Source organism: Conger conger, chromosome 9, assembly GCF_963514075.1.
Source record: "Conger conger chromosome 9, fConCon1.1, whole genome shotgun sequence".
Classification (NCBI taxonomy): domain Eukaryota; kingdom Metazoa; phylum Chordata; class Actinopteri; order Anguilliformes; family Congridae; genus Conger; species Conger conger.
Genome location: NC_083768.1, coordinates 19,544,457 through 19,560,359, shown reverse-complemented (window position 1 = coordinate 19,560,359; position 15,903 = coordinate 19,544,457). Strand labels below are relative to the sequence as shown.

The 15,903-nt window shown below is 41.5% G+C and overlaps 1 protein-coding gene across 1 annotated transcript; it reads right to left on the bottom strand.

Moving 5' to 3' along the window:
• Window positions 1-1,584: 1,584 nt before the first annotated feature.
• Window positions 1,585-15,450, bottom strand: LOC133137580 (protein asteroid homolog 1-like). Its single transcript, XM_061255911.1, has 10 exons — window positions 14,089-15,450; window positions 13,486-13,675; window positions 12,254-12,446; window positions 11,742-11,874; window positions 4,284-4,370; window positions 3,797-3,916; window positions 3,194-3,313; window positions 2,606-2,719; window positions 2,203-2,275; window positions 1,585-1,697 (listed from the first exon to the last, which is right to left on the bottom strand). The coding sequence occupies exons 1-10, from the start codon at window positions 15,448-15,450 to the stop codon at window positions 1,585-1,587; spliced, it is 2,505 nt and encodes an 834-aa protein (XP_061111895.1).
• Between the last annotated feature and the right edge of the window lie 453 nt (window positions 15,451-15,903).

The window sequence follows — 15,903 nt, the reverse complement described above, 5'->3', positions numbered from 1 at the left end:
AAGACAGAGATGAGCTACAAAAGTTCTGGAACAAAGTTTTATGGACTGATGAAACTAAGATTAACCTCTACAAAAGTGATGGAAAGGCCAAAGTGGAGAAAGAAGGGATCTGCTCATGATCCAAAACATAAAAGCTAATCGGTGAAGCACGGTGGAGGAAGTGCCATGGCTTGGGCTTGCATGGCTGCTTCTGGAGTGGGCTCACTAATCTTTATTGATAATGTAACTCATGATGGTAGCAGCAAGATGAATTCAGAAGTCTACAAAAACATTCTGTCTGCCAACTTATGAAGAAATGCGTTGAAACTAATTGGGAGGAACTTCGTCATGCAGCAAGACAATGACCCAAAACACACTGCTAACACAACAAAGAACTTCATTGGAGAGAAAAGGTGGAAGCTTTTAGACTGGCCAAGTCAATCACCAGACCTTAACCCAATAGAGCATGCATTTCACCTCCTAAAGAGGAGACAACTGAAAGAAGCTGCAGTAAAAGCCTTGAAAAGCATCACAAAAGAAGAATGCAATAGTTTGGCGATGTCAATGGATCACAGGCTTGATGCAGTTATTGCAAGCAAGGGATATGCTACCAAATTTAATATTAAGTATTATTTACTTTCATTTACTTAAATACTCTGTTCCAATACTTTTGCACACCTAAAAATTGGGTGATCCAAAGGCTATGTTTAAAGTAGTTTAAAACATCAGGTGTAAATACCAGGAAATAAAAGCTGAAATTCTGAACACTTGTCTTGTGTTCATCTTTTTATCTCAACCCAAAATGCATTCAGTCTATTGCAAAAACAAAGGAATTAGACTCAGCATTATGTCTATCTACCTGTCTCTGATCCAATCACGGAGCAGTCAAGCTCAATCACCTTTGTCTGTGCCATTTGTCCTTCATGTGCCAATAATTCTGGAGTCCACTGTATATGTTAAACCCCTTGTTGATCATCAGCATCACAGTACATCACTAGTCCAACAAGCCAATCGCCAGCCTAGGTGAATATGCTGCCAGTCAAGGGATTAGCAGCCTAGAAGGGTAGGTTGCTAGTCATGGCAGGCGGGTCGCTAGTCTAGCTGAGTGAGTTGCTAGTCTGGGAGAGTGGTCTGCTAGTCTAGGCAGGTGGGACGCTAGTCTAAACTATTGAGTCTGGGGCGGCCTGTAGCGTAATGGTTAAGGTAAATGACTGGGAGAGGCAAGGTCGGTGCTTCTAATCCCGGTGTAGCCACAATAAGATCCGCACTGCCGTTGAGCCCTTGAGCAAGGCCCTTAACCCTGCATTGCTCCAGGGGAGGATTGTCTCCTGCTTAGTCTAATCAACTGTACGTCACTCTGGTGACAGTGTACCACACGAAGTGTGCGTCTGCCAAATGCCAATAATGTAATGTAATGTAATGTAATGAGTTGCTTGTCTAGGAGATTGGGTTACTAGTCCACGTGAGTGAGCTGCCAGCCTAGGAGAGTCAGTAGTCAGGCTCATATGCTGTCTCTCATTTGCCACTGCTCACTGCTGGCCCATCAGTCATCGGCACAGGCCTGTTAGTTGCCAGTGCTGGCTCATCAGTTGCAGTATCATTGGCTTACCGCGATAGGTAAATGGCCAGCCTCTGCCTCTCATGTGGGTGGATGGAGGTATCGGCTGGGGGATGGTTGGGTGGGGGTATAGGCTGGGGAGTGGTTGGGTAGGGGTAGGCTGGGAGGTGGGTTTAGGTGGGGGAGGAGCAGGGTGGGTGGTGTTTCACTCTGTCTCCTCCACAGAGCAGCAGCACAGCGAGCTCTTGAGGGCTTTCCACACCCTGCTGAAGAAGCTCCGGAAAGCTTTCTTCTTTCCCACCTCTGAGAAAAACAGAGTGTCCCCTTATTGTTAATATCACTGTAAAACCTGAGAGTTCAGTGTAATCAAATGGGGGAAACAAATCTGAATCGTTTTAGTACGTCAACTATCTATTCAAGTATTCACTGGTCTTCACATTTTAAGTTAAGTAATTAAGTTTGATCGTAAATAGTAAAATAATACCAGAGTAAAGTAATCATTCAAGGGTTGCAGAGCATTTTCTGGATTCCCTTTGATCACACAATTTCTGGATTTAACTGAGCTGAGGGGTTCCAATTGAATATGCATATATACACAGTGAATTTAAGAGCAAAATGTACATTTTGCCATTTTCCATCCAGAGCACATTATCTGTGAGACTCACTCTGTGGGAGGCTCTCTGGCTGATGGGCTGCTTCCCCACCTCCCAGCGCCCCCATCTCTTCATCTGCAGCACACTGGATGAAGGCATGGTAGAGGACATAAGACCAAATTCAGGGGCCTCTACAAAGTTCTGACCCATATGAAAATACATCATAAATACAACTATTGGCACAACAGATATACACTGAGTACCTGACCAGACATCACTCTTCAGTTCGCTGTTTTTGGGCAGGTAAATCTTTTGAATTTTTTTACCAGGAAATGTTAAGAATGTTGTCATAAAATTCATATAAACACTGCGGTCTATTACGGTATCTTGGTCTTTAGTTCATCCTTAAAAAACATAAGGAAGCACATTTAAGGTTGTAGTTTCCCAGAGTGAAAGCACTGTGTAAAATATTTACGACAACCTCTGCATCCACTGCCACACCAGTGCTGGGGACAGCCTCCTCTCCAGGGCAGAGCTCACTGGAGGCTTCTGCCTCTGCCACTGCGATGGTGGAGGTGTCATAGGTCTCCTGCAAGACAGTTACTGTTTTAGTTGTTTAGCAGGTGCTCTTCTACAGAGCTAGTTTACACTTTAAAAACAAGCCATTTTTGCAGAAAATTAATCAAGCAGTTCAGATTAATGACTTTAAGGTTACACAACACTTTCATGGAGAATAAACAAATACGGTTTCCTGGGTTAAAACAGAAATACTGGATGGTAAATTCAGACACCCATTCACACACACCAACAGCGATTGGCAATCGGCTGCTTTGCAAGGTACCAATCAGCTTGTTGCGATTTGGGGGTAATTGGGGGTTAGGAGTCATGCTCAAGGACATTTCAACACACCCTGAGCGGGGATTGAACCAAAAACCTTCTGATTACCAGACGACCATATTACCTCCTCAGCTAACCCCCCCCCCCCCCCCCCCCCCCCTTATCACTATGGCGATCATTATGAAATGACTTTAATGAGAATAAAAGCACTGTGTAAAGTCCTTACTACATCCTCCAACTCCATCGCATCCACCGCCACACCAGTGCTGAGGACAGCCTCCTCTCCATGGCAGAGCTGGCTGGAGGCTTCTGCCTCAGCCACAGCGATGATGGTGTTGTGGGTCACCTGCAGGACAGTGACATTACAGTTCTAGTCATTCAGCAGGTGCTTTTCTACAGAGCGACTTCACACATTACAAACACGCCATTTTTGCAGATATTTAATTAAGTAGTTGAGATTAAGGACTTTAAGGATTGCACAACACTTTCATGGAGAATAAACAAATAGGGTTTCCTGGGTTAAAGCTGAGAAATACTGGATGGTAAATTCAGACACCCACTCACACACACCAACAGCGATCGGTGACCAGCTGCTATGCTAGGTACCAATCAGCTTGTCGGGATTTGGGGGTAATTGGGGGTTAGGAGTCATGCTCAGGGACACTTCGACACCCTGAGCGGGGATTGAACCAAAAACCTTCAGATTACCAGACGACTGCACTTCCTCCTCAGCTAACGCCCCCCCCCCCCCCCCCCCCCCCCGCCCCAACATTATGGCGATCATTATGAAATGACTGAAATGAAAATGAAAGCACTGTGTTGTACTTACTACATCCTCCAACTCCACCACATCCACCATCACAACAATGCTGGGGATGGCCTCCTCTCCATGGCAGAGCTGGCTGGAGGCTTCTGCCTCAGCCACTGCGATGATGGTGTTGTGGGTCTCCTGCAGGATTGTTACATTACAGTTCTAGTCATTTAGCAGGTGCATTTCTACAGAGCGAATTCACACTGACTTTACAAACAAGCCATTTTTGCAGATATTTAATTAAGCAGTTTAGATTAAGGACCTTACTCAAGGGTGCAAAAGCAGCATTTCACCTGGGAAAGAAAGCTGAAATGTTTCTGTAACAAGCCCAGGTTCTTTATTATGCTATACTGCTGGCCTATTTCTTAAACTGTCATGTTCACCCTTAAAAAGCAATTAGATGTCATAATGTATGGTACCACAGTTGTACTGTGTCTCTCCTGGGTTAAAACTGGGTCATTACTAAATGACTGATAAGAAAATGAAAGTGCTGTACGGTACTTACTCCATCCTCCATCCCCACCACGTGCACCTCCAGATGTTCTTCGACAGTCGGCATGCATTCCACGAAAACATAACCGTAACCTTTAGTCTGCAGTATGACAAAAGCCAAGAGAAAGCGAGATACATTACAGTGTGGACAAGGTAGTAATATAGGCCCACTTATGGTCATTTTGGAGGGATTGCACTTCACCGTACGTTACGTTTCAATCAAAAAGCCCATAGGTTTTGGACTGTCTGTTTAAATCAGTGGTTTAGAACGACAATATCTCTTTCGGAAATTTGTGCACTACATTTTCTGGGGCTAGGCTACAGTAAACAGTTCGACAGCATCTCAGAAAACAACAAGATAATTAACAATAATTAATTTTGGAATTCATAACTTTAAAAATAAATAGCCTACCTCTTGGATTCTCGCATGAATTCAATCGAATTTGGTTTCATATCCATATTGCCTTGATGCGTAGCTATGCGTATTAAAACGTGTTTAAACTGACCAGAACTTTTTAATGAGGATAGTCCCTTCCAAATTTCGTTTTTATTTATTGAATTCTGAAATGCACTACATTTTTATTTGTTGAATTATGTGGCCCCACAACCAATCAGAATTTACCGTTACCAGAGGCTATTTCCATAGAAAGGGACATGGCAATGCAAAGATTAATATAATCGTGAATAATCAGGTTGTAAATATCTTGGGGTTTTCATTGTTTTAGCCTATTTCATATTCAATTAGTTTGTTTGTTGTTTTCATTTCACCAGTGCTCCATCGTCTTTAACTGCTCGATGATTTAATCTGTATGATTTGTTTAGATACTTATGTTTAGTTTGTTTATCTGTGTACCAAGAAATTTGACTCTGATTGGAAGATTTGATAAATTATGTGTTTTTCATGTAAAGAGACCAATAAAATAAACTATTTCATATTAAATTAGGAGGCTATGCATAGCGTTAATATGAATACCACCAGATTGTATACATTTTATTTTCCAACAATAAATATTGAACACGCTGTGACAACCGGTAGGCCTAACCTATTTATTAAGCTGGTATTATCATTTGGTTGTGCACTCATAATGAGCAATGATGGATAAATAACTACTTATTATTTATAGTTACAAATACCAACCAGATAATAGCCGAGGCCTTCCATTCAGCAGCCTAGTCTGATGAAAAGCCACAGCAGGTAAAAGCGAAAGCTGAATAGCAATGTTGGTTACTGCAATCATCGGCCTTCTGCTGAATGTACAATATATAAGTACTTTTCCGTGAATTAATTCATTTATTTGATTTCATTTCATCTATTGTCCAGACGTGGAATGCATATGCTAGCAAACTGAAAATCCGGAGGTGTCCAAAAATCATACTTTGTAAAAAAATATATATAAACAAATAAAGAGCAACATGTGAATAGCCTGAAAATAACGTTTGTTTTCCTTTAATACTATTTTTAAAAGCCACTTATCTCTTTCCTACGATCTTCTCGTTGGACTAAAAAATAATACCATTATTGTAAAACTTGATTTTCCAACATGTGAAGTGTACTTTATTAACCAAAGTCTCAAATTTTTCAAATAAAAAATCTAATACCCCTGAAGATGAGGGCCATGAGTCTTTAAGTTCTATTATTTGTGATTAGGTTAGAGAACACATTTGGAGAGATTTTGGACCATTCCTCCATTCCTTATATATAACTTATATAATACATTGAAAAAGAAATAGCCTACCGAGAGGATTCTGCTATAAAATCCGGTTCTAATATCCATCTTCTATTACTTATGTCCTGTCCTCTAGTATACTCAGCAGAATACTCGCCAAAGCAGGATTATTTGTATTTATTTAATTCTGAACTGAAAGGCATCTACTGTGACGTCACAGCCTAAACTCGATTTGAAATGTAAATACTGGAGAAATGACGTAAAGATGACTGGTGGTGCGTCACTGAGTGTAATTTAAACCAATCATTCGGGACCCTCAAAATGTTTCAAATAAAAATGTTTCAAATAGAATGGGACCTAATAGTAATTTAGTGTGCTTGAGTAGTTTACCAGATAGAGTCTGGAGACTGAGATGGCTATTCCAGAACATGTAGGTTGTTTTCACTCAACCATTTCTGTGTAGATTTGGTGCATGTTTGGAGCCATTGCCCGCTGGACAATCTTCCTGTCCCAGCTTCCTAGCAGAGACAACCAGATTGACTGCTGAAAATTCCTGGTACTTTGTTGAATTCAATGTATGCTATTGATTAAACAGTGTCCCTGGACCACTGGCAGCAAAATATCCCCAAAACATCCCCCCACCCCCACCTCCATATTTGACAGTATGTATGAGGTGCTTCTCCTTGTATGCATTCCATTTTGCCGCCAAACATTCAATGCTGGTCTCATCTCACTCTCTTCTGGGCATAATTCCAATGAGGCTTGGCAAACTCAAGATGCTTTGTTTATTGTGCTCAGTAAGAGCTGTCTTTGTGCCACCCTTCCAAAGAGTTTGCGCAAAGACAGCATGGAGGTGCCATTTTATGTTTTGCTTTAGATTTGGTGGCCCCAAGACACAAACAATGTCTGCAATTCTTACTGCGATCCTTGGGTTACTCATGGCCTCCCTCACCATCTTGCCATGTCGGTGGGGATAATATGCACTTGCATCCTCTTCCTGGCAAGTCTGCAACCATTCCATATGGTTTGTATTCCTTTGTATTATTGCCCTTTCAGTGCTAAGTGGTATGTTTAACTGTTTGTGACCAACTTGTGATGGTCAATATAGTTCTTTTTGATTGAGATTAACAAAATGAAAGTAAAATTGTATTGCCAATTTCACTTTGTTTCATTTTATCTTAAATAATTGTTAAGGGAGCGAATCATTTGGACATTATGCTTTGCCGCCTCACAGCAAGGAGGTCCTGGGTTTGAATCCCGGTCGGCCGTGGCCTCCCTGTGTGGAGTTTACATGTTTTGCATGTTCCCCTCGTGTTTGCGTGGGTTTCCTCCGGGGTACTCCGATTTCCTCCCACAGTGCAGGTTAGGCTGATTGGAGAGTCTAAATTGCCCATGGTTATGAGTGTGTGAGTGAATGGTGTGTGTGCCCTGTGATGGACTGGCAACCTGTCCAGGGTGTATTCCTGCCCCCCTGCAACCCTGTTCAGGATAAGCGTGTTAAGATACTGGATGGAAGTAGCCTTAGAGTTATGGTGCGTTGTGTGTGCAGAGATGCTCTTCTGCATACCACTGTTGTCATGTGTGGTTGTATGTGTTACTGTGACCAGTAATTTGACCAGTCTGGTCATTCTCCTCTGACATCTCTCATTTTCAAGGCGTTTCTGTTTTACTGGATTTTTTTAATGCACCATTCTTTGCAAACCCCGGAGATTAGTATGTGTGAAAATCCCAGGTGATCAGCAGTTTCTGAGATACTCACACCATCCTGTCTGCCACCAACAATCATTCCAGGGTCACTTAGATTACATTTTCCCCATTCTGATGGTTGATGTGAAGATTAACTGAAGCTCCTGACCCGTATCTACAAGATTGTGTGCACTGCACTGCCGCCAGATAGATAATCACATGAATAAGTAGGTGTAATAAAGTAAAAATGTTCCTAATTAAGTGCTTGGTGAGTGTAGATGGATTGGAAATAAACCCAGAATAAAATACAACTACGAGGCCAGATGGAAAGAAATTGAGTATTGAGAGACAGTAAGAGAGGAGGTACAAGTTAATGCAATAATTGGGAGATACCACATTATTGAACCAGCTATCAGACAGAGATAATCAAGGTAAAACTGTGTTAAAAAAAAAAAGAAATTAAAAGATAAACAATAATTATAATAATTAAGATAAAATTGACATAACCAAGACCACCTTAGGTACCTATAAATAAAAGAATACATTAACAAGACAATTATAGTATAAAATCATAACAGAAAATAAAATAATCATATCTTGCATATCTCATGGCATAGAGGTGGACCATGCCAAAAAATATTTAAAAATTATATTTAGGCTTCCTGCAGTTGAAATCAGAAAACACCCTCAATATAAAAGAACAGTTGGAAGTGGTGGATAATTGAAGCAATGTCAACAGAGGGGTTTATGTAGACAACTGTGGAAAACAACAACCTCTCCTACTTGGAGAGAATTTGCTGGAAGAATGTTGTTCACTTTTTCTTTACCCCCGCACAGAATATTTTTTTCACAAATAAACATGATTGCTGGAGACTTACGTGAGAGAAAAAAAAGGAAATCAGTCTTGTATTTTGCAGTTGCCCCTACGTGGCTCAATTTGAATGAAGATCCATGGTGTCCTGCCTGGAAATACAAAATTGTATGTCTTTCATAGAAAAATACCTTTGGAATAATGTATTTAGGGAAGTTGGAGGAGCTTGAGAAGAGACATTCGTTATAAAATGCCTTGTTTGATTAGCTGTGATTGAAAGCTTATATTTTCGTAATCTCAACAAAACAAAGTTCTGTAGAGGGCACTGTTGTGCTTAAAAATGGTATGGCAGATTACGATCGGGGAAGGAATGAAGCCCATTTGTTGTATTTTATTATGGAGCCTGGAGGAGGATTTTAAAAAAATGTATCCATTCAATGACCGATACATTATTTGAGATTATGGTTGGCACAAAGATTGACGCAGATCAATGAATCTATGCAGAAATGAAGCAGAATATGACCATGCATTTATTGTAAACATACATTTATTCTGCCTCTAATTTACATACCAGATGGACAGCCAATCTATAACCCTTCCAATATTTTATGACCAAATGCTTATACTTTGCTTATACCAAAGTACTTCCAAAGGGTATTTGATTGTATTGACCCCAAGTTATATATTTTCACATCATTTCCATGTGAAATTCCTAGAAAATCTCTTTTCATCATTTCAAGATGCAAAGTGCTTCAGCTCCAAATGCCACAGCAGCTCACATTGTGTCTGGACTGACTGACAGCTGTACAGATTGACCTGAGGTTTGCAGGTGAGAGTGCTTTTGTGCTATTAACAGACAGTGCCTATCCACCTGGGACTCACAGTGGAACAGTACAGAGGCAGTCCCTGTTGGGTAAATCCCATTCTCTAAGCACTGTATCATGCATATGAACTACACTAACAATCGTAAGCTCATCACACAGTGCCATTGTCCGGGCATGGGACATGGGTGTGACTAACAATTATTGTGGCTGTAATTATCAGGTTCTCCACCAGATGTGTGAAGCACTACAACTTCCATGAACAGTTGTTCATTGGGTGCCACCTGTTACTATGTTTAACTTAAATCCAGCAGAAAGAATTCACAGCAGCATAATCTTAAGCAATATAAATCAAGCTTTTATTTACAATTTATTCGCATCAATACAGTATGCAGGGAAAATATATTTGTGGTGAGATATATCACAGTGCATTTCATTCAAACGTTTGAGTGAAAACCTCTTTGTCATGAGGGACAGTTTTTAACTTACCCAAATGCAGCATCAACAAATATTTATTGGCTAGAAGATGAAGCTATATTGTTTTTTTCTAGAAATGAGATGCTCGTTGCACTACTGCAGTGGTACAAATGGCAGTGAAGACTGGCAGTATGTAGTATCACCATATAAATTGACTCATATTGTTTGCATTGCTATGCTCAATTTTATTTGTGCTGCCAGTACATAATGCATTCAAATACAAAGCTAAGCTGCTTGGAACTTTCAAAAATGAAAGATACATCACTCTCCAACTGCAAAGCACAAATACAGTCTAAAAATACAAGTGATAAAACCAAGCTGTTCATATCCTCAGCACCTATTTGAGCCTATTTTACCTTTTGTCAGCTGTACATTATCAAAAAGATATTTGGTCATTCATTCACTTTTACAATATCCTTTTTTAAACAAGTGTATTTCAAGGGATCTCCTCTCTATGCACTTAGCTGCCGTACATTGTGGTCAATAATTAAGGCTTTAAAATATGACCTCTATAAATAGAAATATACACATAATGAAATGTATGTGCATTAAAAATAATTTGATGATTTGAATACATTGCAAAAGTTTTAAAAATCCAGCTGTGCTATTAAAATATATTTTTATTTTTAGACACAGTGCAAATGGGCAAGCAATTCAAATGGGCAAGCAATTCCTGAGCTGTAATTACACATGGAATGCCATGACCTGGGCATGAGCTAATTCACCACTTAACCAAGAGCCTTTCACTCAGAAGAACTGAACTGCTCATGATTGGGAGTGTCAACAATAGGGGGTTAGATCATTGCAGTGATCATGTGAATAGCTAGTATGTCTGATAATGATTGGGGGATTGTTTAGGAGGCTGGAAGATAATTGATTTAATCGGTCAAACTTTACAATGTTATTTGAACCACTGGCATTAACTAATCTACAGTGGGCTCCAGAATTATTGGCACTCCTGACTGGCAATGCACAATAAATAATATCATCATTGAGAGAAACTCAAATTGCCAACATGAAAAATACTTTAATAATGTTTCAATGTAACCAACCAAAATAAAAAAATAAGATTTCACCAAAATCAAGGTTTCATCAATTTTGGCACCTCTGGTTTAGTACTCGGTGCATCCACTGCTGGCAAGTACAACGGTGTGGAGTCTTTTCCTGTAATGCTGCAATACCTGCATATTATATGTTTATAATGCACACCTACCATCCAGACGACAGTGTACATGCGGTATTAAAAAGTATATCGGAATGCCTTGCCAAAGTAAACTCTTTCCAGCTATGCTATTAAAATGTGTTTCTAGGTACTGTTATGTACGGCACTGAGGACTCGGACGCAGACCAGGGGATAATCTAAAAACGTTGTAATTCATTCCGAGTTCAAGAGCAAAGAGATCCAAGACAATGCCAAAAGCAGAAAGCAAAAGAATAGTCGAGTAAACGGGCAAAAAGGTCAAAAATCCAGTCAAGCAAAGGCCGAACGTACAAAAGGGTGAAGGCAAAACAAAATATGTAAAACATATGGCTCCAGATTAGGGAGTAGACATTTGCATAGATTGAAAACCTGAAACTCCGGTAAACACACGAATAGTGGGACATGCAGACAGGGGAGTGACTCGGCTGGTAAACATTCAGACGCAGACATAACAAGGGATCACAAATGAGAAACTATAATGGAAAACAATAACCAAGGTTGTATGATAATGAATATATAACAAGAATAAACATAAATAGAAGCAGGACAGATACAGAAACATTACAGGTACAGTGCAAATGGGCAAGCATTTCCTGAGCTGTAATTACAAATGGAATGCCACTATGTGTCCTGTCTCCTCCTAAAACAGTGACATTAAAAATGAGTGCTACCTACTCTTCATCAGCATCATCATCTAGTACAGCGTACTTGTTGGGGGAGAAAAACTTCTGTGTAGCTCCAACACCCTGATCTAATTACTGGCATTCTCCCTCTTTGTGGACTGGGGCTTGAAAAAGTCAGCACCCACAGAGCGCTGCACCACCACTTGGATGTCCCTGTAGAGCTGTGCAGGAAAGGGGGCTCCCATCAGCAGGTCCTCTGGGGTACTGCCCCACTTCATCTCCACCACAGCACCGTGCACGAATGTCCCACTGTACAGCCTGTCCCAAGAGAGACACAAAAGTCTGCATGACCTGGGCACGAGCTAATTCACCCCTTCACCAAGAGCCTTTCACTCAGAAGACCTGAACTGCTCTTGATTGGGAGTGTCAACAATAGGGGGTTAGATCATTGCAGTGTTCATGTGAATAGCTAAAACAAATTCATGGGACAACACCTCTGGAATTCTAGGATTTGTGGAATTAATGACTCATTAACATTATTTGTGAAAGTATCAGGTAAGAAAATAACAAACAAGCCATACTTGTTTCTGACAATTTGAGCTTTCATGTTTCTCCTGACTACTTCTCCTGGAATATTGTTTTATCTGAAAGGGTAAACAGCCCTTTGTGAGAAAGGGCACAGTCAGGCATTCTGTACCAGGCACACTCTGGCTCTGGAAGTGGACAACAGAGCAGCTGGTTCAGGTAGATGCTCATCCACAGGCAGGACTGCCACTGGCTGTAAGCATGGGCCACGTCCAAATCAGGCCCTCTCCTCTTATTCGCTCTGACCCGTAGTCTGCCCAGCCTATCACAGACTGCCCTCAAGCCTGGGTACTCAGCCGCTGGCCCTAGAGGGAGAGAGTTGTGTTGACCATTACCGATGATGTAACACCACCCGTCTGGGCATCAGTGACTGTCATTACTGTCAGTGACATCAGTTCAGATGAGCCATTGAGCTTCCTACAGAACTCAACCAATACTGCACTAAGGGAGACAAGGAACAAAGGCAAAGAACAAACAGCATGGGAGTCATGCTATTGGATTGGAAACATTATTTCCATACCATTGTGGAATTTATGCAGCATTATACATATACAGTTCAATGTACACATAACGAAATGTGTAACCAACTACAGATGTGGTATTGTACTGCTCATCTTAGTGTATATGATACATTGCGTTCTACAGATGATAGAATGTTCACTAGTGCCAATGATAACTTAAACTGATATAGATAAAATGTATGTCCAGACACAGTTAACAGTCCCACTGCACTGTCCCAATATAAGTTACACAATGCATGCACTATTGGTTCCGAATCTTGCTTCTGGGGTATCAATTTGTGGGCTGGTTTTCATTCCAAACATGAGTGCAATCCCAGAACTTTTTCTTAATTACACTTAAAGACAAGCTGAAATGAAAATGTACTTTTCCCTCAATTTTATGAATTCATACCCATATAAACACATCTTAGTGTATAATACACGCCAAAGTGTTTTTCATCCACTTCCTGGAAAACTAGATTTTACAAGATTTGATGTGATTGTGTGCCTGTGTATGTTGATAAAATGTTGTTCCCTACAGCTTCAGGTTCCCCCTACATCTGGACAAAGGGAGACCTTCTGCTCGTGAGCCCCTCACCTCTGGAACTACCCTCCCTGATGATTTTAGAACTACCCCATCTACTGATGCTTTTAAAACCTTTTTTTTTTGCCAACAGGCCTTGCTTTTAAAATATATAATCTATAAAATCTGCTGTAAAGATTTGCCACCGCAAATGAGAAGCGCTATATGAATTGAATTTATTATTACTATTAAATAATAATCCTAAAAAGACAGTAATCCCTAGCATATATGAGGGACAGTATGCCTTACAATTGGCTGTACCTCTCTGGCTGCCTCCAAGTCTGCAGAGTTCTCCATACACAATGCCCAGCAGCAGAGCCTGGACCATCTGCAGGTTAGGTTTGGGCTTGGAGCTGCTTAGCCAGTAGCAGGTAACACATACAGGTAAATTGAGGTGGGGGCGATCGGCTATAGTAATGGACTCGTCTGCTCCCAGAGTCTCCAGGAGAACCTGGAGTCGGACAGGTAAAGGCACCTACAAAACAAGTGAGTACATGAAACATAGTCAAGCAAACAGAAGTGATATGGATCTCTCCATTATTCATATGGTATGATGCAAATGAATACAATATCTTTGGGCATCAAATTTAGGTCAAGGGGTTTAATGCCTAGTTATTGAGTACTGGAAGGAGATAGAACATTGAGAGAAATGTCCTTTGGAGGTGAGAGCAATAAACTCAAATTCTCACATCGTAAGAATGGTACTACTCAGCTGGAATAACTGGTTAACTGTGCGGATGAAGAAGGATGCGCAATAAAGCTGAATTTGAACTAAATGCTCATTAAAGGACCCACATAGTATTTTTTGAAGAAGGTGTGAAGGGCTCAAAAAGCTTCACTGACACAATGACTAAGCGTAGCTACCTCATTCAGTTTCTCCAGAGGCAGCTGCTGGATCCCAGTTGGAAGAATGGCGTCAATGAAGGCTCCCCTGAATTTGAGACCCAGCCTGTCAAACTCCTGCACATGGTAAAGCGGGCTGCCCTCGGTTGGATTTGTGGTCTCTCCCTGCTCGCTGTCCTGCCCCTGGAGAAGCTTCCGATTCCCATCCAGAAGCAGGCCATAGAAGACCTGGCGGATTGGCAGGGAGGTTGTGTGGCTGCTGGGAAGCTGGCAGTTCTCCACCTGCACTCCCAGTATGGTTTTCTGCAGCACCAGGACGTCAAGAATGAAAGAGGGCAAGTGGCCCCTGGACAGTCTATCCAGGAGCCATTCGGGCAAGTGTCTCACAGGCTCCGGGAGGTTGGCTGGTGTGTAGTATTTTGCCAGGTTGTCCACTGAAGCTCCGTGCATGAAGTACTGCGCCAGGTTGCTGTGGGAGACTTTGTACTCCTGCATTCCGGAGATTATATCCTGAGTGATATCCTGGGCACTGTCTCGGACAAGAACTTCATCCATCGCTTCCTCCGGCCCAGGGAATTGGGACAGCCAGTGGAGCAGGCCATCAATGCGGGCGTGCATCCTGCTGTATGCAGGCTGGGCCACTTGCGAGAAGTTAACCCGGCTGAAAAACGCATCCATGGACCTTAGGCTGGTGTAGTCATTGCCAACAATCACCGCAAAAAGAGGGACCAGCTCTTTGTTCATGTGATTGAAGCAGGCACAGAAATTGTTGATGGAGAAATGGGAGACTGGAATGTACCTTTCCTTGTTCTCCTGGCACATGCTGATGTTGTGCCACTCGAAAAACTCGTATGGGAGGTACCCACCCTTCAAGTCGAAGATATAGAAATCACTGTCCTTGCTTAGCACTGTGCAGTTCCACTCGTTGGCCAAGCAGGCAATCTCTTGGTCAGCCTCGAACATGCAGTAGATAAAGGGGACATTAAGGCTGGACAGCTTCTGTCTGAAGACCGTTCTGGAGAGGAGTGTGGTCGAAATATTGGTCTGCCTTGCCTTCCCACTTGATATCTTGCCAGCCTCCTCGATCCTGCCCTGGGCTCGCTCTATTAGTGTTGGAAATTTCTTGCCACTGTAATCAATCGCCCCATCCATCACGACAAAGGGCTCTATGTTGCAGGTGGTAAGGGTCTCAAAGAATTGTTGGATGATGTTTGCGAAGGATTCATAGTCTCCCCCGTGCCGCTGGTCCAAGCCTGATTCGATGTACAAGTTGCAGAGCAAGTTGTTTCCATCAATTACAAGTTTGGTGTTTTTTAGCTTTCGTCCCTCATAAAACTGTTTCTTATTTCCTTCAATGTAACTTGTGAGTCCTCTCACACCCATGGTTTTTGCTAGGGGCAAGGGCAAGGTTATTATATACAGCCTCCACCAGAAAATATAAAACATATTCCTCATAGCTATAGCCATTGTAAAATTGTTTAAAACCTTGGTGGAAATGCCAGCTTGGTTCTAGCCTGGTTTTTCGCTGGACCAGCTGGTTTGGAGATGGTCAAACTTGTAAAAAGCTGGTAGATAAAACAACCATTCTGGCAAGACCCTGTCCAGCTGATGGAGCAGCTTGGTACAGGTAACAGACCATCCAGCTGGAGCAGAAACTGGTTCCAGCTATAATTAATATAGTATCTATGCTTTTATCACAAAGTTCTATCAGGAAATTGACTACAATAGAGAAAAAATAATAATTAAAAGAATGATAGGCTTTCATTCATATTTATTACTACAGTATAGTCACCTGGAATTGTATTCGCTCAGCTTGGATGTGGTAAACTAGCAACA